Below are 26,317 nucleotides of genomic sequence, written 5' to 3'. Positions count from 1 at the left end.
GTAAACTGAACATGACCAAGTCACCATGACCAATCACCAAATTGTGAAAATGCAAAGTCTTTCTAAAATATAGTCTAGGCCACATGAAATAATCCCTCTGCACTTCTTAGCACCCATATGTCTTCATCCAGTTTTTGACACTATTTGTCAGGAGTAAGTAAAGCAGTGGAAAGAGTTCAGAGTAGAGCAATGGAAGCAATCAGAAATTTAAAAATCTAACTTACAAGGAACGATAAACTCTGAAGAACAAAGGAGGAGGGATAAGATAAAGATGAAGGAAATTACCTGTTTTCTTTCTGATGGAAAGAGCAAGAGGCTGTAAGCTTAAGTTGCATGAAGAAACTTCAGTAGAAGTTCAAATCTAGAGTTGAACTAGAACCAGTTAGGCTTGTAAGACCCTGAGAGTGTTTTGGAGTCGCATCATTAGAGCTTATTAAGGATAAACTAAATTGATACCCACTGGAAATGAAAGATTAGGTTAATCTGCTTTGAGATCTAGTCCATCCTTTGTCCACTTGTGAGTCCATCCCTCCCTGTGATTCAGTAAGTGGAATTTATTTGTTCTCAGCTCGGTGTCCTGATTCTACCACGTACATAATTGTTGTGCCTTTGACTGTTTTGTTACTCAGTTTTGTCTTCAGCTCATGTCGTTTGAATGTGATGGAAGCCTAGAAAAGAAATACTTACCTCAGAGTTCAAAAGAAAAAGTTAGCAAAAGCTGATGCAAAAGAGGAACTTTAAAGATATTTTTGAAGATGTATTTCAGTCATTTTTAGTAGTTACCAAGAAAGATTAGAATTATTATTGGTTTCTTAAAACTACTTTGTCACAGATAATATTAACTGTAATTTTAGTTCTTTGAGAAAGTTACTTGGTAGTTGTGTTCCCATTACTACTGTAGAACTACTATTCCTGTGCATATATGTGTATATATTAGATGTAGCATTTTTCTTAATGCATGTTAAGTTATAAGCAAACCACATTAAATAAATATTGGGCCATTCGTCTTGTGATACTACTGCCATTTTCCTCCATGCTTATATTGTAATCTGTGTTGACCTCATCTATCTTCCCTCAGTTCCCAACTCAGCACACAACGGTTTTGAAGGAACTATTCAGCGATCACACAGGCCTTCATATGAAGACAAAGTTTGCTTTGTAGCCACAGTTAGATTAGCTACACCTCAGTTTATAAAGGTATGTACAAATGAAATCACTTCTATATCATTTTTAAACGTACTCTGAACAGGAAAACTTCAGAGAGAATGCACACAACATTTCAAATACTATTAATGAAAACCCTAAGACATTTTAGTATATGAAAATGAAAGTGTCTGTGTTTTTTACTTCACATACAGATAGGTTAAATGTTATGCAAAGTATCAAATAAAGTTGCTATGTTGAGTGCCATTTCTAAATAGTCATATAAAATAGTAATACACAAGAAATAAATTTAGAAGTCCATAGGAATATAATTTACCAAGTTTAACTTAGATGAAAGATAACACTGAGATTCCACTTTCACTGGAAACATTAATAATTTTAGTTGACACTTGGATGTGAATTTTATGCTGGTGATGATCTTGCTGTAGTTTGACACAGAAGCAAATCTTTTAGGGCTTAATGAAAGCTTGAATTGTTTGTCAGCACTGAGAGTCAGGCTTGAGGTAATAAAGATCTTTTGTTTCAGTACTGTTTGTTAGTCAATAACTCAGTTGTTTCAAGAGAACGTTTTGCTTAACTGCTAGTGCACACTGAAGACATCTTTACAAGTTTAGAATTGGATGTGTGTGAAATTTGTAGACTTTACTAACTAAGCCTGTTCCTCACCAAAATGAATCAAAATAAATACTCAGGATACAGTATAGGATAGTCTGTGATTGTGATTCAGATTATGTTTTCTACAAATATATTAATCAAGGTACAGGTAGTCTACTATTGAACATCTGTTCTTACAAGTCAGCTGTAAAGAAATGCCATGAAATGTATATGGTACATGGTTAAGCTGCTGTCTGTCACGCAGAACTCTTTGAACATTTAAATATTCTGCATATAAGTTGAATGCACTAGTGTCTTAAGCTGAAGATTGTTGGTGGTATCCTCTGAAGACATGGTCTACATACTTTGCACTTTGAAAGTGTAGTAGGGAGCCTGTGGAGAAATCATATAAACTTCAGTTCTGTCAGGCTGAATAGGAATTGGATCTCTCCAGACTGCATGCCATAGACAGTTCGTTGTTTATTTTTTCTGAAGCCATGGAAATCTTCCATGTGACACTTTTCTTCCCATGCAGGTCTAAATAATGTTCTTTCTGTTATGCCTACAGTTGGTAGAGATGTTAAATGTATGATTTTTGCTTCATTAAATCCTTGGGGAAAAAAGACTGACCCAGCAGTATTTGCAGATATTTTTATCTTTTAAAGTCTGACAGTTTAGAATGTACTATAGTAAAACTTCTGTGTTTCCTACTTCTGGAACAGGACATTTGGAAGTTGAGGAACATCCATTTATGATCTTTCAGGTCTCAGTCTCCTGAGGGCGAAAGCCTTACAGATTATATTCTGGACGAAGTTTCATTTCTCTTTACCTGAACTACTGAGCCCCTAGTGCCTAAGGAAGCTTTCATGTTACAGAGGTTTTAAGATCCTCTCAAGGGTTTCAGCTAGTGCTGTTCATCTGAGAAATATTCTTGTGAAGAACACTAACATTAGAGTGAAGACTTTTAATCTGGCAATACTTGTTTATACTCTTTTGATACCTTCTGTTATTATTGAGGCTAGCATTGACTAGACTCTAGCAAATAAGTGTTACGTCAGGAACTTTACCATCCCAGTAACTTTACTAACAGATGCATGATGCAGCCAGTAATGAGATGTGTATTTTAGTACTGGATTGCCTTATTTAAGGTAGAACCTGCCTTCTCATCTGCCACTTTTTGTTTCAGATGGTATACAGTTCTGAGGTTTTTTTACCTAGAATGTAACTTCTCAAGGATATACAGTGCTTTTGTAGAAAGCTATAGTATTTGTGAGAATAATCTCTGAAAGTTCACATTTTTATTTTCTGCATATGACCCCACCGCTTTTGTAACAAAATGTGCCATAAATTTTGCTCCCCAGTGAAGGGATTTGGCTCTACACATTCTTTAAAACATTTGTCTTGCATTTTGGCTGGTAAATGATTGTATCCTATCAAGAAAGCAAGATTAATCCAGCCAAAAGGATTCTACCAGAATACTTTTTGCTACAAATGAAAGTCCTTTCTTTTCTAGATGCCTTGTTGAACAAGATAGCTTCTGCCCAGGAGTATTTTGCAGTGGAGTATCTGTAAATCATTGATATAAATGCATTGAGTAATCAGATACTAACCCGCTGCCAACTCCTCTGTAACAATGGTGCTTTTACTGTGATTTTACTGCCTGCACTTAAGTTATTTTTACTTTTGTTTTGACTTGTGCCAAAATAATTAAATGAAAAGAAACAACAAATCAAAAGTGTATATCTCAAGGATACATGCTTGCTCTGTCATTTCTTTTACTTTGCTATGTGTGGTGCTTTATTAAATATTGTAATCTTAGGAAAGTAGATGAGCTTTGGGTTTTAGGGGTAGTTTCAGTTTTGAAGGTAAAGTTTTGCTAACTGGAAGTTACACCAAGAGTCACAAATTTGTGCCCAGAATGATTTTGTTAATTTCCTCCATCATATAACTCATTTTCTGGTCATTGTCTTTAAATGTTACACCGATGAAGGTGAGGAAAAAACATTGCCTAGCTATATTAACTTTTTTCTTTCATAGAAAGAAAACTTAGAAATATCTATTTAAAGAATTGCAAAATATCCACTTAAACTTTTTGTATTCTAACCTGAAAGAATGAAAAGGAAGGTGGTCCCTTTGTAGGAACAACGGTTAAGTCTTCTACTGTATTTTTCCACCGGACTATTTTAGTTACAGGTGTTTGCAGAGCAGCAGTGTGCTTGTCTGTCCACAACTGTCATGAACATTATGTCAGTGCAGCAGCGGCTTCCATATTGTAGTCTTTAGGAAACTGTTGTGATATCTGATCATCGATAGATTCTGCTGTGTTCCTGGCAAAGGGAATACATTGCAAGCTCCTAAAAGTGTGACAAACGTGTGCAGGTGTCCAAAAAAGAAATATTTACTGATCTCTAATTTTATTGTAATTTTTTGAGGGGTGTATTTGTATGTATGCATGCATTCCATCATCCATCTTTATTCTTGTAAGGCAGTACTAGCAGAGTTTGCAAAAGAACTGACTGGCTTGGGGTACTTAGCTCCATTACTGTCTCAGCATGAGGCACAGTACTTGGTGGGGCATCTTTCCCTCTCTGGAAGGGGACAACAGAAATTGACTGACATGCACTGATTGCACATATGTCTGAGCCGAATATTTTAAAATTATGTACAGAATACCTTGAGGATTTGTTGTAATAGTGGAAATACAGTCATTCTCTTTACTGTTCATGAGTTCTAAACATAAGAATAGTGTGTTACTTGTAGTCCATGTCTATGCCCTCAAGGCAAAGTGATTTAGAGTACTCTGTGTTCAATAAAAAGAAGAATCCTATTCTTAAAGTCAAAATAATGTGACCATCTTGCTAATGTTAGGTTTTACCCATTATAAGCGTCTACTGTAGTCAGAGTATCTGGTGGGAGTGTTTCATCTCTTCTTTTGCTTGTTACAAGGTAAAAGCATAACTGCAGGAACTACTGATTTCTGCTTGTACTATTGTATTTATAGATACTGAGCTTGAGTTTAATCTCACGCCGGGATTGTTCCATTTAAATCAACTGAGTGTCAGCCTGGCACAGCTGAAGTTAGATTCTACCTCAGTACTATGCATCTAAAAAAGCAAAACCAATGAAGCTGTCTAAAAATAACATTATAACTATTGTGTAGTTATCTACTAACTTTAGCTAAGTCTGAATTGTGAAAGAGCTTATGAATTAGAATAGAGCAGTTTTGAGAGAGATTTTTATTTTTTTACTTTTTAGGAAATGTGCACTGTTGAAGAACCCAATGAAGAATTCACATCTAGACATAGCTTAGAATGGAAGTTCCTATTCTTGGATCACAGGTGCAATTCCTTCTGTGTATAGCAGCAATAGTAGCTGAATTACAGTGGTGGCTATAATATATAGAGTTCACTAATCAGCATTAACTACACATAGCTTGTGTTTGGTTTAATTTTTAATTTTTTCCAGAGCACATAGTGTAAACAAGAAAAGTTATATAATGAAATAATTTTTGGTTGGTTTTTTTGTGTGAAAATAAAATTACATTAATTTTTGCATTAATTAGGGCACCTCCGATAATAGGTTATCTTCCATTTGAAGTTTTGGGAACATCAGGCTATGATTATTATCATGTGGATGATCTAGATAATCTGGCAAAATGTCACGAGCATTGTGAGTATGACTAAGTTGCTACAATAAACGGGTTTGCTTTATAGATGTCAGTTTAAAGTTTGTTAAATTGTACAAATGCTGTAGTGAAATTTTGTGATATATTTGAGTGAAGTGTCTTTACTCCCATTCAGTTGACATTACTGCACTGCTGATCTTAATCTCTTTTCTTTCGATACAGAACTAAAATAACAGATTTAACTTTAGCTTATAATTTAGAACTTTCGTTGTGGTAAATTGGAATGCGCACTATGACTAATACTTCTCCAGTTCTTCCAATAGCATTTAAAAGGCTCTGTGATGTTTAATAAATGCAAATACTGTTTAGACATGTAATAGAATAAGTTTTCTGTTTAGCTATGGGTTTCTTTATAAAGCTGTGTTTTAATTTTTTGTACATAGATTTTTCACAATATGGAAAAAACCCAGAAAAATGGAAGTTTGAATTCTGCAGTACTCTGAAAAATGCAGTATAAATTTTTTTTGGAAGAAAGATACAGTTTTAAACCTGTTCTTATTCATTGTCTTAATACTGGATTTGGACATGTTTTTGGGTCATATGAAGCTGGGAAATAATGTTTATTATGTAACTGCAATATTTACAGACTGGAAAGACAGTAAACTTTATTCTTCACTTTTATAGTAATGCAATATGGGAAAGGGAAGTCGTGTTACTACAGATTCCTTACAAAGGGACAACAATGGATTTGGCTGCAAACACATTACTATATCACGTATCACCAGTGGAATTCCAGGCCAGAGTTTATTGTCTGTACGCACACTGTTGTGAGGCAAGTTATCTTTTAAAAATCTGTATTGGAGAAATTCTAATGGCATGGGAGCTACATTGCTGGTATTTTTGAAGGTAGAGAAATCATAGGAGTTTAAAGAATCATTGGAGAACTTCCTGGGATACTTTGTAAGCAAGATACCTCTGAGGAGTTTGTTTTTTGAAGTGTGTTTTTTAAATCATCCAAGAATATAGTAGTGATATTTGGTTCATTCTTCCAGTTATGCAGAAGTTAGAGCAGAAAGACGACGAGAACTTGGTATTGAGGAGTCTCTTCCAGAGATAACAGCAGATAAAGTGAGTGTCTTACATAATTTTATTTTACCTCTTCTTTCTTTCATACTAAAAATAATATGTAAGCAAATACACAGCAGCAAGAAGTGTTTTGGTCTGTTACAGATAAAGTAATTATTTTGATCTCTAAATAATATGACTATTTAAAATGATTAAAGAAGTCTAGGAAGGGTATTTGTTTAACTGTATTCTGCCCTGAACACTTACCCTCCTCTTTTCGGGAGTTCATGTGCATGTAGTTGTAACATGGCAACATCCGTAAGTCCTTATTGACATCTGATTCCTGCAGAGTTTAATTTGTAAATAAATGTTCGTCCTTACTGGAAGCACCCATAATCTGAAAAACCAAGGTCAACATACAAAGATGGCTTAAAGGATTTCACAAGAGGAAAGCAGGAGCTGTTCCATTGTGTGACTCTGTCCCACTTCTTAGAAGTATACAAAATTCATGTTGAATTAATGTCCTTGAAAGCTCAGTGAGTCTTAGATAAGCCAGCTTGTGCAGATGCTCTGTCATGTTTTCCCCTGGCAGTTCAGAAATGTTTTCCCTTGACAGTTCAGCAAGTTTCATTTGACAGTGCTCCTTCTAATGGAATTAACTCATCCTTCCACAAAAGAATAAGCAGTTCACTCATTACACAGGTGTTCAGAGTGACTTGAGTTGCTAGAGAAGGAGGTCAACTCAGCAGTCAGTTTGTGGCCTATGTCTGCATGCATTTTGGTTTCTAGGCTTACAGGGCTTTGGTTTGGTTTCTTTTCCAAGGATAAAAGCCACAAATGGAAACTGAGCTTACAGATATCAACCGGGCCACTACTTCTGCACAGTCACCTGTGTACAGGGGTTGATTAGACACAGTGTTGTCTTAGATATTTGCTAACAGAAATGTACATTGTGTGCTGAATCAGATAAAATAATTTTTGTTTGTGTGTGTCGCTTCAGAGTCAGGACTCTGGGTCTGACAATCACATAAACACAGTGAGTCTCAAAGAAGCACTGGAAAGGTTTGATACCAGCCCCACACCTTCTGCTTCCTCCAGGAGTTCAAGAAAATCTTCACATACTGCAGTATCAGATCATTCATGTAAGCACCAACTGTTGAAAATATAATTGCCTTGCTATTGAAGGCTTTTTCTACTTTACTTACTTTAATTAAATGCATAACTAGCAGTTAATCATCATTTTGTGAAAAATGTTTAAATGAAAATGTCCTTTTTGATGGTTCAGAGATCTGCTGACCACTCAGATTTTCAGAGGTTGTATAGTGACTTCTACTTCTAAAAGTACAATAGCAGCCTATTTCAGTCCATCAGATTGCATTATTGTTGTATAGTCCGAGTAAAAAAAGAGTCCAAGCATTAAGCTTTTTTTTATTCATGAAAAGCTTCCTGTGATTTGATTATTGCATTGCAGAATTGAGATTAACATGTCTTTTTCTGTTGTAACTCTGTACGTTGTCAGCGACACCAACTAAAATGACTGTGGACACTAGCACTCCTCCAAGGCAAAGCTTATCTGGTCATGACAAGACTGCACAAAGAAGATCATCTCTGAGTAGTCAGGTAACTCTTCAGAGAAAAATTTTGTACTCAATCAGTGTAATTCACTTTTAAAAGGTATTATTAAATCCATATAACCTTTGTTTTATTTCTTCTGAAAACACATAATTTAAACTGTAACATTTTCACTTGGAATCCATGACTATCAGAATTGTATCATCAGTATGCAACTTGGGTATACTATATTTTAAGGGAATACAATAATTAAGCATATAAATATTTGGTTTTTGGCATTAGGATTTGCAAGATTGTGTATGAATCTCTGCTTTCACTCACACATAACTTCTTTCTAGGATTCTGTGTTTTTAATATATGTATGTATATATGCAATTCCATACATAAATATAAAAAATTGCCAGTGTAATGCTGTGTATCTCTAAAGAGAATTCATGTAGATTTATGACTCTGAGAATATTAGTGAATACTTTGATATAGTTTCTGAAATCTTGGTAACATGAGAAAATGTCATGCTTCATATACTTGGTGCTCATGTTCCAGTTGAACTAATATATTCACTTCAAAAAGAGAATGCTTATTAAAATATGCATTTTAAAAAATTATTAGTTTCAGAATAAATCAAAGGTGTCAACTTCCAAACTTGTTGAAAAAGTTTTTCCCTTACTACAAAAGACTTTTAAAGCGGTTGTAATTTCTGTTTTTCCTGTTTTATACCTACTGCATTTATATATTTTTAGCAGTGGAAAAGTTATAAATATATTATGTATATAATCAGTTGCTCTTATGTTCTTAATTCTCTAATATTTAAGGTTAGCTATTTCAGGAAACGTTTACTTGTTTTTGTCATCTGTTCATACAATGCTATTTTGGAATTGACACTTTATGTAAAGAAATATTTCACGTCAAGTATGAAGTTCATTCTCTTCCAGTTATGGAACATTTTTTTAAATCCTAGTCTTTAAGCTCCCAGTCTCTTGGACAACCAGTAGCACAGCCAACGATGTCTCAGCCTACAACTTTACAGCTCCAGTCTGGCATGTCCCAGGTATGGATTAAGTTGGTTTATTGTTTAGTATTTTTTAAACAGTCTTGTTCTGAACATAAGGTTAATTTCTCTTTCAGAAATTGAGTTCTTGGGTGCCAAAGTCACCTTTAACATTATTCTGTTGAAAGGAGCAAATTCCCCAATTTGACACCTTTCCTTTATTTTTTTCTTCACGGTATTTGTGTGGGTATAGTTTTCAGCCTTGGCCATTAGAAACATAGATAACACAAGATAAAATATTTTAAGATATGAATTTAAAAAATCCACCTACTATGCTGTTAACTTTCTACACATAATGCTTGTAACACAAGGCAACTTCGTCTATGAAACAGTTTTGTGAAATAAGAACAAGCAGTATCAGGTCCAACTGAAGATCTGTGTTCTGTTAGGATGTAACTATCAAAAGGTTGTATTGATTTGTAGGCCGTAGCAGATATCTAGGGAAGAATAGAAGTGGCAAACACAGTTTCTCTGTGGGCTCAGCCTTCAACAGTTTGTGACTGAGGGTATTCCCAAATTATTTGCATATGTTTTAGCTCTGGGTGAATTTTTTTGGTAAACTGGTATAACTCTAATTTTTAACCTGAGAGAGCTTTAACATCCACAGTACCATGCAAATTACTAAGGCTTTTTATAGAATCTTGGTGATTTGAACACCAGTCAATCTCTTTTGCTATGGATTTTTTTTTTTAGTTCACCAATTCTGAGGCATCAATTAAATGTGACATCAATTAAATGTGAGTTTTGTGACATTTTCATGCTAATGAATCTGTCCTCATATTATGGTTATTAGCAGTTTAAAAAGCAGTGCTTGGTTATTTTGCTACTGTGGAGGAGTGTATTGACTGCTTGTAAATAAAATGTCATTATTTTTGCTCAGCTTTTGATATATTCATTGCACTACAGCCTGTGTTTCAGTTTTCAGCTCAATTAGGAGCTATGCAGCACCTAAAGGACCAGCTAGAGCAAAGAACACGCATGATAGAGGCAAATATTCATCGGCAGCAGGAAGAGTTGCGTAAGATTCAAGAGCAGCTTCAAATTGTCCATGGTCAAGGACTCCAGGTGAGTTAGTGTAACTCTTACGGGTTTGATCTGTAGAGAATTTAGGCATCTAAAATGAGACTTGGGCACTTAATTCCACAAGGTGATCCTCCCTACCCCCTGTCAGCTGCCATCTGGACCTAATGTGCTTAAAATCCATAGTATCTGAAGCTACTGTTCCTGAGGTACCTGCCATTTTGCTTCTGAATGTATCTGGAAGTGCCCCAGCATATCTTTTCAATGTTGAGCAGCTCAAGCTTAGCTTATGCCTAAACCTGAATGTAAAAGGATGCAGTGGTTATTACTTCTTGCATCGTTTTGCAGCCATTAGAGTATTCATCCAAAATGTGCAAGATAAGCATTTATTTCCCCTTCTGGCTCAAGGGTGTCAAAGTTAAACCTTTTGTTTCTTAGACTGACCTAACTATCAGGCTGTGGTCCTCCTACACACCCTCCTGGTGAAGTGGTTCTACTTTGCATGGTGTACTGAAGTAGTTACTAAGCCAGAAAGACAAGTCTAGAGGATGCATTACTCAGTCTAGCAGCTGACTACCTGATTTCTGTATTCTAACCAGTATATTTTTTCTAATTCGTGATTCTCTTTTCAGCAGCTATCTTTGGAAGAAAAGAATTATCCTATTGGGTTTTTGTACTTAAAAAACCCCAAACAAACAAACAAAAAAACCCAAAACAAAACAAAAAAACTAAAATACACCTTAAGGAAAGAATATAAGTATTTTCAGTGTGAACTGTGACTAAAGAGTAGAAAAATTTACTTTCTGATGTATTGAGTATGATGATTAAATTCTGTTGAAGAGTAGGAGTTTCTGGCATGTGGCATTTTCAGTGTTTTATCATGTCTAGTGCAAGTCTGCCAGCAGTAGACTGCCTTATAGATGCCTCAAAAGAAGAGATTCACAGCTCTCTTCCCATGCACTGTGGAGCGACCTTATTCAGGACTGTGGAAGCTAGGGGAAAGTATCCAAGTGCTGCACATTCTACCTTACTACCCTATCTTGTTGAAGTCTCGGGCCTAACTTTTTTTAAAGACTCAAGTATTTTTGTGCTGAATTCAGTTTATTACAGTGATGTTGGAAAATTCAGTATAATCATTATAATTTCTTGATTGCCAAGGTAAATTATGTTCTTGGTGCTATGCCTGGATCTATTGATTCTGAGATTTTCTTCATTTGAATTATTTTCACTGCTGGAGATCCTACAAATAGAAATGTGATCTCAAATACATTTTGTCTTTAGACAGTTGTAGAATAAATTACAGGTTAGTCTCTAAATAGTACTTTTTCTTTAAGAACAAATATTAAACAATGTTTAGGGCTCTAGAAATCAGGATTCTGATTCTTATCAGTTACAGTAGAATTTCTGAATACTGATGCTATATGGGAGTTGGGCCTTGCTCTTGGTGGTTGCAATGCTGTTTCAACACCTCTGATAACTAAGATGAAACTTCATCTTATATTGATTTAAAATAATTAAGTTTAGTTTCTCTAAAACATCTTGAATAATTAACAGATTTTTCTTAAAAGCTAACTTGTGGGTTCTTTTTTTTTAAGATGTTCTTGCAGCAGTCAACTTCCGGACTCAACTTTGGTTCTGTGCAGCTTGCTTCTGGAAATTCATCAAACGTTCAGCAGCTTACACCAATAAACATGCAAGGTCAAGTTGTTCAGACTAATCAGACTCAAAGTGGGATGAACACAGGGCATATAAGTAGTCCACACATGATACAGCAACAGCCTTTGCAGAGTACTACAACACAGGTAAAATTCTTATTATTGATTTTGCTGGACAGAATATATACTCAAAACCATAGCTGAAACACAACAATAGCTTCCCTGACATCCCTCTCCCAAATTTTTTTTTTAACAAGGTCCTTTGAATCATATTCTTTTCTTCGTGTTCCAAGTTTTACAACTGAAATGCATTTCTGTTCTTGCTAATGCAATTTCAGGTCTTGTTTTTATTTTAAGACTTAGGCACATAAATAATTAATAACAAGTAGCTTTTTGGAAAGGCCAGTATCAAGAAAACTTTTAGCTTGCCTTTTTATGAATACCTATGAATTGTCTGTTGACAGAACACATAAGAGGAGTTTTATACTGGTGAGCTTGAAACCCAGTGTCCAGACAGTGGTCTACAGCAAATACCTAGAAAAGCACAGGAACAGGAAAAGCGTATATTGGTGCTTCTGCAGTTGGCTTTTCTACTCTTCAGCAATTTCAGTCAGATACCATAGGTGTATCGCATCTGTAATAGCCTTTGATTGATTTATTTTCTATGAGTTTATCCAGTTTCTTTTGATTCTATGTAAACTTCTGAAATCCACAGTATCTCACAGTGAGTTCTACAGCTTTACTTTCTGTGAAATATGATTATGTTTGTTTTTTAAACCTGCCACCCAGCTAATATACGGGGAAACCCATTGAACAGCTATTCACTTTTCATCTTCTCAGTCATACATGATTTTAAAGTTCTCTGTCACATGTATCTCCATAGAAGCATGTTCTTCAAGTTGAACACTTCTAATGGGTTTGACCATTTTGTGTATGGAGGCTCTTTACACCTCTGATCTCTGTGGTCACCCCCCTCTGTACCTTTACCCAAATTCCATACTTTCTTTTTGAGATTTGTGAAGAGGCAGACTAGTGGTGGACAGTGTTATCATCTCATCAGTAAGCTAGTTCCAGACTTTCAAGTAAGAAATTGATTGACGTGATGTGCACGTTCTAGTCTGTCTGGCACAGAGATGCTAAAGGAGTGGAAAATAGGATCCTGAACAAACAGTACGCAAGTAGCTGAAAAATTCAGGAAAAAAATAACCTGAAGAGGAGAAGAGGTTTATCTAACAGATTTTCAGATGCCTGAGGGTCAGTCCCACCTCCAAATCCTCAGTTGGTAGAAATACCTGTCGACTTTAAATTAAGAATTCATTTATAATAGAAAAACATTGGCAGTTGTGAAGTATGGGCAATGACAATGAGGAGGACAGCTATAGTACCTGGATATTTTCAAATTACTATCTAATAACATTTTTTTTCTTTTCAGCATAATCAACAAAATGTACTTAGTGGACACAATCAACAGTCTTCTCTTGCCAGTCAGTCACAGAACACAGTCTCGACACCTCTGTATAACACTATGGTGATTTCTCAGCCAACAACAGGAAATGTGGTCCAGGTTCCTTCTAGCTTACCACAGAACAATAACCAGAATACTGCTGCAGTAACCACTTTTACACAGGATAGACAAATCAGGTAAATCTTCAAGATCAATATTCAGATGACTTGCTATAATGATATGCTTACATAGCTACATCATACACAAAAGGAACAAAAGTAGCGTTAAAAAAATCACGCAATTTATTATTTTAACTATATATGGAAACAACTGCTAAACTAAACTTTGCCCAAAATAACATGTTTGCAGGCTTATCAAAACCCATGTTGTTACAGCAAAGTATGAACCTGACAAATCTGCATTTCTCAAGTGCACGTGGTGCTTGATATTTTTTTTTTCTAAAGGGACTCCAAATTTCTTTTTCCATTAACAGATTTTCTCAAGGTCAGCAACTTGTAACAAAACTTGTCACAGCCCCAGTAGCATGTGGAGCGGTAATGGTACCAAGTACTATGTTTATGGGACAGGTGGTGACAGCTTATCCCACTTTTGCTGCCCAACAGCAGCAGCCACAGACTTTGTCAGTAACGCAACAACAGCAGCAGCAGCAAAGTCAGCAAGACCAGCAGCAGCAGCTCACCACAGTTCAGCAACCAGCTCAGCCGCAGCTGACCCAGCACCCCCAACAGTTCCTACAGGTAATGCAGCATTCTCTACAAATTTTTCAAACTCCTGACGCTTTCAGCATTGCTAGCTTATCCTAGGGGTGCTTTATTTGAAAACATAGTGCTTAAAATAGTAACCTATGAACAAGCCTGATGCATGAGATAAGTTTATGCTATAGACATTCTCTAAAATCTTGCTACTTAGAGGAGAGGTAGTCTTTCCTGCAATTTCACTCTATGCTTGGTCCTATTTTATATCTTCTTCCCTTTGAATTGCTGCTCTTGATCGAGCATGGGATGAAGAAACAGATGTTTCCCTTTAAAACAGCTTGCATTTTCTTTGCATTCAGATATTAATGCAAGAAGGTATTGGAGATGACCTCAAACAGAATTGGTTGGTCTGGAAAGCAGCATGCAGCCCAAAGCAAGACATGGCCCCGTAACATGAGGCATGAACATCTGTCTAGGCTACAGGGGAGGCTGAGCAGCAAGTAACCTTGTAAGCAGAAAGTAGAGAAGAACCTTGGTTTAGTGGAGAAAGAAGAGAGATTCATTCAAAAGAGAAGGAAGGCAAAACCTAAGGAGTTTAGAGACAGATAGGGAACACCTACGAAAAGAAAAGAAAAGAACCAGAAAGTGGAAAGCATTGATGGGGCAATCCAATTAATTGCAATTAATTGCTGGCACATAGTTCACCCAGCAGGTGATGTTAGTGAGGGAGATGTAGTGGTAGCTGGAACACTAGAGAGGAGGTGCCTCCAAGAAGGCATGAGTTAAAAAAAAATCTTAATTTGGCCTTTGATGTTGCCTTCTCCAAAGAAAGATAAAGTCCATCTAACTATCACAATGTAGTTTGTGCACATTCTTAACATTCTTTAACTACTCGGGGAGTGTAATAGTTTTTTTTACTCTTTAAGAGTGTACATAATTAAAAATCCTTATTTTGCAAGTATTTCTTCTTTCTTACTATGTGTGGTCTCCCATTTGCACTAAATGAGGGATCCTGTGCATAGGTGGAATATATACAAATGCAGTAAGTAATTGGAGGCTTAACCTACATTTATATGCACAAGGAATGGTTATGGTTCTGTTTAGGAGTGTGTAAAATTTTCTTTCACTAGGTCATTGACAGAAAATACTGACTTATTGAAAAAACCTTTCATGGAAACATACCAATTTCAGTCATGCATCAGACAAAGGCTTTTCAGCTGCAAGTTGACTCTCAAGAAGCAATCTGAAGAATACCTAGTGATTTCAATTTCAGCACTCATTTATGTAGTGGGAGACTCTTGAACAGAATCAAAAGAGAGCACAGATTTCAATGTGTTCTCTGACAACTTAAATAAATACTGTAACAACAATGCTGTTTAGCAGGTCGGTAGTGTCTGTAGCTCTGTTTCTAAATTAAAAAGTTTGTACAATTTTGACTCAGTACTGGTGAAAAACAGAAGATTTGTGAAAGATGAAGATCTCCAAAGATCTGTTCCTGTCCTAGAATTTCTTTCTAGGCAAAGGTTTAGTATTTTTAATACAAACTATTAAAGTGCTAGAATTCGAAGTGAAGCAAATCCTCTTCTCCATTTTTAAAGAGCAACAGTGCTTTTCCTGCCTCTGCTCACTGGGGCTTCTTACAGTCTGATTCTGTAGGTGCAGCAGGCGATGTAGTTTACTTTCTGCTGCAGAACATGTTTCTGGATTGAGACGTCCAAGTGCATTGGTACCCGTCCTTCATTGCTTCTCTGCGTTAACCATCATCTTTTGCTTCTCAGAAAATTAGTATTAAAACTAAGTACTATTTCCAATAGTAATTAATCCCCTTCAAAGGAGATGTTTGGGTCTGCAAACGTGGCTGTTTCTGTGGCTGTTTCTTTGACTGTTCATTTTGGCTGTGGGGGATACATGTGATCTGTGCCAAGTCATGCACTGTTTCTTCATTTGACTGCAGTGACAGACACCTGCGCTTGTTAGTCATTAAGCCCTGTTCTGCTCTTGTGGTTTGAAATGGAGACAAATTGCCATGTGTTCCTACCCATTGTCACGGGAAATTATGAAGACAAGTTACAGCTGCTTTATTCATTGATCAGATGCTCTAATTAACTTTATGTATGAACTAATCTTTGCATTGTTTGCTCAGCTTAAATGACCAAATCAGAAGTTTATTTTGATTGAACCCTTGTGAAAAGTTAAAAAGGAGCTAGGTCTGTGTTTCTCAGAGCAGCAGGAAAAATAATCTTTTCCTATTTGCATGTTTTAGACACCCAGGTTACTTCATGGAAATCAGTCAGCTCAGCTTATCCTTTCTGCTGCTTTCCCACTACAACAAAGCACTTTTACTCAGTCCCACCACCAGCAGCATCAGTCTCAGCAGCAGCAGCAGCAGCAACTTTCACGACACAGAACTGACAAGATGACTGATCCTTCCAAAGTTCAGCCACAATAGTGTGGGGCTCTGCCTCTTTTTGAAGCAAACTACCGGGAGAGGGCTGCTCCATAAACAGTTGCACTGAGGCTACAGAAGTAGCAGGATGAAGGCTTTCTAACACCACAGTGTTGAGATCTACTTCTGTTAAGAAAAGCCACAAGATGATGATGGAGACATGGCCAACTTTGACAGTTGCCCCAGTTTCTGTGTTCTAAAGGATTTGCTGCCATGTGTTAATTTGTCCAGGTAAAATCTCAAAATGTGACTGAAATGAGAGGGATGCTGAAAATATTGGTATTTTTATCAATTCTGTACATTTTTAAAGTATTAAAATGGACATGGAGCAATTGTTTGAATTAGCAGAAAAAAATGCCAGAAATATAGTCCAAAAACCGTCTAATTTTTTTCAGATGATTACGGGACAGTAAATATTTTGAAAATGTTGTGTGAAATCCAGTTCTCTGTTGTACAGATGCTGTAAAATATTGTGTATATGTCTGCATAAAAGGAGAAAGAGCAAAATATTTTATATGATGCATGAAAATGTAATCTGTTATTTGTAGGTTTGAATATGTTTCCCTAAATTCTCACGCCATACTCAGACTAATGTTTTCCTCTGTTCTACCCTTTTGTTTACAACATGATGCATCATTATTTTCACCCTTAATGTGGGCACAAGTCTCTTGTTTGTGCTTTGTCTGTGATGTCAGGGTTTGTTCGGTGAGGTATGGTGTGTTGGTTAGTTGACTTCTCGAGGTTAAATTATTGATGAAGCTGTTTGAACTGGTGATCATGCATCAGGGTTCCGGACATTCAGATTCATTAATATCATTCATCATTTCATAATTAATTCATAATTTTATTTGAAAAATAGGAATTTGCACTGCTTTCTTGCGGATGGTTCGGAATTTTATTCCCCAAAGCTATCTTTTGATATAGTTCATAGTTGGAAATATTTATGTAAAAGGTTTAAAAAAAATTACAGTAATTTTCAAGAATGTTTCAGTTATAGGAGTAATTTGCACAAAAATATATTTACATTTAATAACCTTTTGGGCACTTTTTAACCACTTTCTCTGTGGGAGAATTGTAACTTGTTAAAATATGTTGGAATCTTTTTATTCTTCTTCAAAAATTAGTCAGAACTAATTCAGGGTCATTTTAACAACAACAAAACCCATAGTGCCTTGATTTTAATTCAGGTGATAACGTTGAACATCTTGAATTACAACGTCTTGAATCTGTAACCATTTTCAATTTTGAAGTCTTAGTACATTGTCAACCAAACTTGTGTATCTACTTCATAGCTATTTCTGTACTGTGTTGATTTTAATTATGGTCTGAGTTGAGAACATGAGCATTTTTGAGTGGTACTCCCCCTCAAACACTAGCCAGAAACAGAGGAGTCTCTAAAATCTCAGACCTTGAAGGTAATACTCTTAAAAGAGCAAAAAATCTAAAAGTATAGATTACTCCTTTTGCAGTAAGCTGTGTTGTTTTTTTTTTTTTTTTTTAATAATTTTCGTAGCATTTAAAGTGTGTGTTGGGGGAGATCATGATTACATTTAACACTACCAGGCTATTGATTTAAGAGATATCACTGAACTAAGACTTCAGAAGGCAACTTCACTTTACAAAGAAAATAAAAAGTTCCAACAGATATGATGTGCTATTTTAAGTAAATGTTCAGTAGGTTTTTATGGTACTAGTTTGTGGAAACCAGAACTTCAGAGAAAAATGAATAAATGCTGATAGATCTGATAATTAAAACCAAAAACAGTAAAAGCAGTTAAAATTAGTACTAGGGAGAGAAAGCTGGATTAAGCTTGAACACTGAGGAGGAGTTGAATGAATGTAATCAAATGGTGATGGACTATTTTGTACTATGAAACAGTTTGATTGTATTACTGGATGAACCAAACCCACAGGAAGGTAATACCAGTTTAGCCAAGCATTTGATACAGTTGGTTGCGTTTTGAGGCTAGCCTTTGCCTCTGCACGTGTCCCACCATTAGATCTTTGTTATTCCCCAGTTATAAAGTGAGAGTTTGGCACAGTAGTGCCAAAAACCACAGTAGTGAACAAGGAAGGGGAGTGTGAGAAACACAGTACCAAAGAGAACCAGATTGCTTTCTGCTCCAAGAAGCCTCTTGCAACCTGGAGCAAGGAACAGATGCCAATACCAAACATAGCAAGGAACACTTCCCCTTCTTTAAAGGGATTTCTGGCATTCTCTGAGCTGGAATAATTGTCAGAAACCTGTTTCTGTAAAGTTCTAAGTAAAGAAATCCTGCCTTGCTCTACTATCCCTACCACACCATTCCACCCATTTCTAAATTAAGCTGCATTGACTAGAGGCCTGTACTATCAGTACTTTTGCGTAATGGAAAATAGTTTAGATAAAAAATTTTTTAACAATTACAATAATAATACAGCACTAAAAAAAAAAATCTGGGAGAGCTTTAACAGTGCTGATAGAACTATTGAATAGTGGTAAAATAGGTTTATTAAGCTATTATACTGAGAATTACAGAAAATAGAGCCAGACGGTTAATGATGCAGCTTTTTATATAAAGCTTAATTTAAACTACTTCTCCCATTTCCCCCTTCCCAGATATTCTGGTGTGCTGCTATAGGTCTGTCGGTAAAAAGGCTAAACCAGGTGAGAGAGAAATTAGATTATGACAATAGTGTGGCTGCTGAAAGAGAACTATAGAAACATACGCTTTGATCAAGAAGCTTTTTGTAACCTCAGAGAGAGGTCATTCAATTACAGAACTACCAGCTAGTTGTGAAAGTATAGAAGATGGGGAAATTCAAAGAAACTGGAAAAATATAGCACGCATTTGAAAAATTCCTGCCACAAACCAGGCAAACTTTTTACAAAAGTGAGTGTGTAGAACTTGGTCCGGATTCTGTGCAAGGATGGAGATGCTTTGTTTCACAGCTAGTGACTAAAAAGTATGTATTTAAAGGGTCTGCAGCTTCCCCTGTTGCCGAATCAATTGCTGAACTGTCCTTGATTTCTAGTGGGAGGAGGACCAGGCTATTGCCTCTTTCTTAATCAGCCTTTTGCTTCTGCCCGACTCATTTACTACAGTTATAGACTTATTTGCAACATCCTAATAAATAGCACGATAATGAATGCTGTGACGCTGCAGGTTCTGGAGTGCAAACGTTACAGAATGGCTCTGACAGAAGGGAAGGAGTCTGTTAAGGAGAGGACTGTATTTATGAAGAAATGGGCTGGTGATACATAATGGAGTGAAAAAGATGGCATAGTTGCATGGAGTTTAGGAGACAAGACATTGTTTGCCTGCAATGGGTGAGGATTTGAAGAAGCTTCTAGGATAACTTCAGAGAAAAAGAATATAGCTATTTTTATATTATATTTAATATATATTATATTTGTATATAAATATGAAAGGATTCTAGTAGGAGCTCTCCATATGCCTTCCATTTCATCTAGAAGGATTACCTTCTGCACTATGGTTCCAGTGTGTCACCACCTTCTGTGGGCATCTTGCCTACTGCCAAACACCAAAATTAGTAACCCAGTATCCTTACAAGAGATAGGTTTCATTTCAGCTTTATGTAAAAATGAATAAAATAAAGCTATATCAGGCAGTTTTTCACAGAAAAAGAAATTCTCTTAAGACTCAAATAGCACTTTCTCTTTTTTTTTTTTTTGAGTAATAACAAGCACTTTACTGAAAAGACTATTTGAAAAACAGTTTATTTCTTTAGTCAGTGAAACCGTTAAAAAGGGGAGGCATCAAGGAATAACATGCATAAAACTGTCAAGAGAGACATTTCTGGAAAATGTTTCTTTAATGTGGTGATCCTTTGAGGCTCAAAGTGCAAGATTAAAAAGGCTTCTAAAACCAGTTGGCTTTGTGTTTTATATGGCCAGGGGAAGGGATTGATGATGATAGCTTCCTTGGAAGGAGACTTTTTAAGTTGCACAGTTGCCTATGAGAGAGAATCATCTGGAGGCTCATTTGCCTGCTCAATAATTCTAAGTGTTCCTTAGGATTATAATTTGTGTGAAAATGTTCTGAAGTTTTGAAGATGTGGCCTTTTTCAAATGTAAAGTCAATTCAAGAACCATTTATGTTTTCAGAGATTTAACCCAGGTATTGTTATGAGTGTTTTAAATGTTGGGGCATCAGGAGGCGTCAAACATGTCTGATTCGTAAGTTTCTCTATTTGAAATCATTAAAATTAGATGTACAGTCAGAGGGCTGGAAAATGGTTATTTTGATTAAAAAGGAAAAGAGACTAGTTTTAATAATTAACCTTTTATTTTTTTACTTATCCCTGGTGGAAAAAGTTGAAGAGAATTAAGTGAATTTGGATTAAAAAAAGACATATTTAAACAAATCATAGTAGATGACACAACTGTGAGAGAACATTTGAAATTGTCTTGGTTGTCCATGGGACTGGATAGTTGCTTTTTCACTATCATGATTTTTAACACTACATTCCTTGTCTTTTTTTTTTTTTAAACAGGCGATTTTAAGCTCTGCTATGCTTCATGCTGTGTCATCTGCATGAATTTTGCCAGCATGATATGCTATATTCAAAGAAATTGTACCTAAATAAAAAGGAGGGGGGAAAGAATAAACAAAACACTGTGTCTGAACAAAATACTGTATGGCCTAATATAGACACCCCAGCTGAGACTGAGAGATGCTGCATTAATAGACAATCAATGGGTAATTATTTATGAAACGCTTCTGGGAATGGTCTTAAAGATGTTACTGCTTTGAAAGCAGTTGGCAAGTTGTCTTTTTTTAACAAGAAAGGTGAAAATTATTTATTTTCAAATATATCAGATTGAATTTTGAGTTTTTAAAGCAGTGTTGATTTCACAGTTTTGTTTTGTATTTTTTTAACTGGCATTAGATTTGTATAAGTAAAAGAAAACAAACAGAAAAACCCTAGTGCCGCTCATATTGACGTCAGGAAATGTAGATACAGTTCCCTGGTGTTCATGTGACCATTACTAACTGTCAATTTTTTAACTGAATAAATGTAACATTTAAAATTTTGCTTTTTGTAGCTTCTAAGGTTCTAGAAGTTTTTTTTTCTGAGTTGCTTGATGTCAATTTTATCAAAGTTTCAGTGAAGCGCTCTCTTACCCTTCCCACAACTGTAACAAAGGCGCTCTCTCTCTCCCCCACCCACAGAACTGACTTGTGAGAAGTTGCTCGATGTCGATTCTATTTTCTCTCCCCTACCCAGACAAATGACTTGTGAGATTTCAGTAAAAATGCCTACTGTGGTTTTTTCTTGTCTTCTCTCTGTATCTCTCTATAAATTGATGCCCTACTCTAAAGGCTAGAGATCTTTGATTTGCATATTTACATTACTGCCTTGGAATTTACTCAAGCAGCACTTGTTTGAATGTGCACAACTTAAAACTACTTTTGTATCTTTGTGCGTACAGCCCCTGTTCTCTCCAAATGATGGAGCAGCACTGCGGAGTGTGTGTACGTGCACGAGAGGGTTTTTCAAGTGTAGATAGCCCTTCCCTCACTTTCTGGCATGGGCAAAACACCCTTCTTTAATTCTTTCAACTCCCCTCCCTGGGTGTTTCTGCTGCTGGTGAATTGTCAAAGAATAATATCTTTAAATAAAGAGAGATTATCTGAAATGTCAGCTATGCCACTGAAAAAAAGGAGGAGATACTTGCATCTAGCTGAGAGCACAACTCGTTCAGAGCATGCAGCAGTTGCTTTGAAGAGCTGTGTGATAACATGGGACCTGTCAGGGTCGTCTAAAGCCCTTTCTCCCTGATCCTTTAAGTGTGAACATCAATAAGACAACTCTAATAATTTGAAATTAATTAAATGTTCAAGGAAAAGGGGGAAGGAAGGAAATCCTGTAATTGAAGCTGAATGCCTGGAGAAAATGATAAATATGCTTAGCCATTTTTACAGTCTGCATTTCTTTTCGTTCTGTAATATCAGACTAGATGCCCATGTGAAGATACTGATCTTTTGCCTTTGGGAATTAAATAATACTTGTGCAAGTTGTATACTACTTCTAGATGCCATAAACCCCCTGTGCCCCAGGAATCAAAACAAAGTTAGCTATAGAAATGCAACAGTAAAAACTGTCAACACCCACCAGTGGTAAGACCAATAGCATGTAGCAAGCAAGATTATCAGTTTTCTTAAAATTGAACTTTGGAAATACTAATATATTTTTCCATAAACTTATCAAGAAGAAGAGCTGTAATTATAACTGCTGCCACACCTGAAGCAGTGCTGTTCAATGGCATGTTGCTGTTGTGCCAACTTAGAAACAAAACCCATGCTTATATGAGAATGCAACTGTTAAGTACTTGTAAAGATTAGCAATCCAAAGGTTAGTTGCCCTTCTGAGTCTCCGGCATTAGTGATAGAATTTCTACAAGCTTTCAGCTGTTTGAGGGCAACATATAACAACAAAAGTTTCCATAGTCTTACTAGCATTCCTTGTAGCACACAGTCTCTATCACTGTCAGACCCTTTGGCAACTACATTTTCACTTGGGAAGTAAATTTAAATAATCCAGAAGAAATACACATCTATAGTACATGCCACATATAGATGGAAAATGTTACGGGTTAAATGTAACCTGTGGTAACATTAGCAAAATCCTGTAGCTATTACTTGCCAAGGGTGCTGACTTCAGGGGCTATACGAGGTCATCTATGGAAAAATGCCACGTCAGTACAGGAAGTGCCATTACATCATTATTTCCACGTCTCTGGAAGTTAAGGATAACTCAAGTTACATTAGGATGAAAGGGCCTGATCCTCTTAATTCAAGATCAGAGATTTTTTTGTTTTTAATACACAAAATCTGAGACTAAAATGTAGGTAGGCTCAACCGCCAACCCCTTTCTAGAAATGCGTTGTAAAACAGCTCATGTGAATGCAGTGGCAGCGTTCCAGCTGCTGCACAGCCTGCCCCAAACTAGAGGTGCAGCTGAGGCAAGGGGAAGCCTGTACACCAGCAGGCTGCCTCTTAACAGCACGCAGTGAATACAGCTGCTCATTAACTTCCAAGTTTCCAGACTTCGTATCCGAGTAATATATCTCAAAACAGCAAGCCCAAGCACAAGCCCAGCATACACATACCTGCTTGCAGTGCCCAAGGAGGAACAGGCTTGCTTGTGAACTCAACCTGTTCAATAGGTTTCCTTTGAAAAACTTTGTCCTGGCAGGACAGAAATTACAAGTTTACCTTAATCTTTGCTTATTGCACTTTGCCACATACAGTGTAATGAGACGGTCTTGGCCTAAGGATTGGGAATAGGCACCTTCAAAAATAACGAGCACAAGCTTTTCTCATTTTAAACATCTCGGTTGATGTGAGATTTTTTTTCTTCCGAGTAGAATTGACCATCATCTCCCTTCTGTTTCTATTGCCTGGAAACAAGCAGTTGCAGGCAGTGTGCAGGTTCAGACCTTGTCTGTGTGCACATGCAGCCGGAGATGCATGTTCCTGCTTTAGACCCTGCTTTGGAGGTTCCTTTGGCAGTGACTGAAATTGGCTGCAGCTGCTAGTGCATCTCACCTCATCAGGGAGAGCTGCAGGACAGAGGGGACACCTGCGATGGACAGTTGCCTATTATTTCCCACATTGCAGGCGCAATGATTTGCCGAGCCTTCCCTTCAACACTTCAACACCCACTCGCTGTATTCTCCAGCTACAGAAGAACAAGACATTTAGGTTGGACTTGATGATCTTACAGGTCTTTTCCAACCTTAGTGATTCTGTGATAGTGATTCTGTGACATTGCACCGGGCAGCGACAACTAAAACTTCAGCTAGTTACCTTAAGTGTTTCTTTCATATTCTAAAATGCAAGGCAACCCCCAAACTTACCTCCATTTGAAAGGGAAGGAGCACTATTATTTAAACTTTTTCTGTATTTTCTTCCTGAAAAGCCAGGCCTTGGCTGGCTAATATACCAACCAGCTCCTTCCTCAAAAGTACCACCATTTAGGAAATGGCTACGTGTAATGCCCCAGGACAGAAGCATTGGTAAAAACACATGGGGCACATTTCCCCACCAGTACAGCATCAGGCCTGCTCTGGTGTCTTGATCGCTGAGATCTTGCAGTTCCCAGCCCTGCAAATGGCTCCTCCAACCTACCTGAGAGCAGCTCAAACACTGCCACTGCAGGACTGCACTACAGGTGCAGTTGTATTTCTTCCTCATAAGCAAGCTGATGTGGCCAAAAACACTAAGCCGCCCTCCCCAAGTGCTTGGCTAGTTTCATAGCTTGAGCATCTCCCCAGCTCAATCTGATCATGCACAGATTCTGCTCAGCCTTGGTGCTTTAATGCACAGGCTTAATGCTCCTGCCAGTTATTTACTAACTTGTCAGAACAGTACCTTGGAAGAGAGGAAGCCAGTGCTATAGCTAGCTGCTGAAAAGACAAAATAATCCATTCCCATATGCCCAGCTCCGCTGTTAAACACATTTCAGCTCACTGAGGATGTCGAAGAAGTTAGATGAAGGTGCAACACATGAGCCTACTGTAGTACATAGCTGATTCAATCAGATCAGCATGCCCCATGGTTCCTGCTTTATCTCGTAGCATAAGGAGAAGTAGAGAGACAGAGTTTCTTTTACTAAGAGATCAGTAACTTCCACTTTGGGCACAGGGTGGGAAAAGGAGGGGCAACGAATGAATTACTGCTCACATCGACCAGCATCTCAAGTGGCAAAACACTAGATTTCAGCTCCCCGCCCTCTGAATTCAGAGGGCATCCCAAGTCACTGCAGCATCAGTCCAGACCTTCTCACATTCTGGGTGTTTTAGTCCAGGGGACAGTGACCCAGCTCACACACTCTCCCAGAATGTGTTTTAGTGATGTCTAGTAAGCAGACTTCATCTTACCAACAACATGCCTACCTCTTCAATTAAGATCCGCTACTTTAAGGGAAGCATGGGCAAAGGAAAGGCTTTAACAAAATCTGGAAGTTTTTGATGCAAACTCACTGTAAAGGGTAAGCCACTATATATGTGCACACGCAGACTCCTTAAGATACTACCTGTATCTCAAGTATCCACGTATTTTGAGATGGAACAATGTTACAAACCTCTCCGATGGCAATGAACTAGAAATACAAGAAAGAAGTATGATGAAAGCTGCAAAAATCCCAACGCCTGAACCAGCCAATAGGCAACAGATATGGCCGGGGTGCGAGTGTTCTGAGATGCTGTGGAAGAACACCATTTGTGCTGGAGGGAGCGCAGCAGACACAGTGTCGCAAAAAATACGGCAGTGGAGTCCTCCATCACCTTCACCAGGCTTTGGTTACACCCCGACCAGATTCTTTAAATTATGAAAAATTCCAACAGGCACTTGACAACATTGAATCACTGTAATTAGTAGCAACTACTGAAGCACCTTTCAAAGCTTTTACTAAAATTTCATGAGCGATCTAATTTTTTTAATAGATTTCCAAAGATAAGTCAATGTTTGTGCTTTTAAAAAAAAGTATGACCACTGTTCAAACTAACTCCTACGTGCCTAGCTAGCATTAGAAAGCAGCCAAATACATTGCTATGACTGGTCAAAAGCAGTACTTAGCATCATGTGTAAGTTTGTAATAGTAAAATATGAATGTGGAAGTTGCAGAGATTTGTTCTGCAACTTCACACTTACCTCTACAAACAACACATTAAATAGCTCCATTTTTCTGTTGAGAATAATTGTTTTCATATCAAAACAGCTTTAAGTAGCACATACAAAGTTTGGAAAGCTTCTACATTAGAAGATGGCCAACTAGTTTGGCTTTTTTGATTATTTTGAGCAAGAATTTTCAGCAGGATGAACCGCGGCACCACAGTTACTTTACCCAGGACACATCTGTATGAACATACTTGTAGCCCAGCAGCACCACTTTTGATTAATACAACAAGCAGTTGTCCAGCAAACAGCTAAAAGTTTCAGCTCTTCCCTATTTCAGGT

The 26,317-nt window shown here is 37.1% G+C and overlaps 1 protein-coding gene across 2 annotated transcripts in view; it reads left to right on the top strand.

Annotated features, from left to right (window-relative positions):
• CLOCK (clock circadian regulator) overlaps nucleotides 1–17,136 on the top strand; it is a 29,826-nt gene extending 12,690 nt beyond the window's left edge. Inside the window, exons 8-20 of one of the 2 annotated variants that reach the window (XM_009819246.2) lie at nucleotides 1,079–1,197; nucleotides 5,014–5,096; nucleotides 5,321–5,427; nucleotides 6,068–6,215; nucleotides 6,436–6,511; nucleotides 7,449–7,590; nucleotides 7,968–8,068; nucleotides 8,979–9,068; nucleotides 9,987–10,133; nucleotides 11,684–11,890; nucleotides 13,176–13,384; nucleotides 13,681–13,945; nucleotides 16,167–17,136. In XM_009819246.2, the coding sequence (XP_009817548.1) occupies nucleotides 1,079–1,197; nucleotides 5,014–5,096; nucleotides 5,321–5,427; nucleotides 6,068–6,215; nucleotides 6,436–6,511; nucleotides 7,449–7,590; nucleotides 7,968–8,068; nucleotides 8,979–9,068; nucleotides 9,987–10,133; nucleotides 11,684–11,890; nucleotides 13,176–13,384; nucleotides 13,681–13,945; nucleotides 16,167–16,352 (1,880 nt within the window). In that variant the 3' untranslated portion in view covers nucleotides 16,353–17,136. Of the gene's footprint in view, nucleotides 1–1,078; nucleotides 1,198–5,013; nucleotides 5,097–5,320; nucleotides 5,428–6,067; nucleotides 6,216–6,435; nucleotides 6,512–7,448; nucleotides 7,591–7,967; nucleotides 8,069–8,978; nucleotides 9,069–9,974; nucleotides 10,134–11,683; nucleotides 11,891–13,175; nucleotides 13,385–13,680; nucleotides 13,946–16,166 lie in introns of both variants that reach the window. The other variant, XM_009819245.2, reaches the window with a different exon arrangement.
• The last annotated feature ends 9,181 nt before the right edge of the window (nucleotides 17,137–26,317 follow it).

The sequence above is a fragment of the Gavia stellata genome, chromosome 5 (genome assembly GCF_030936135.1).
Source record: "Gavia stellata isolate bGavSte3 chromosome 5, bGavSte3.hap2, whole genome shotgun sequence".
Taxonomy (NCBI): Eukaryota; Metazoa; Chordata; class Aves; order Gaviiformes; family Gaviidae; genus Gavia; species Gavia stellata.
The sequence above is the reverse complement of the archived record's forward strand: the minus strand, read 5'-3'. Positions and strand labels throughout refer to the sequence as shown.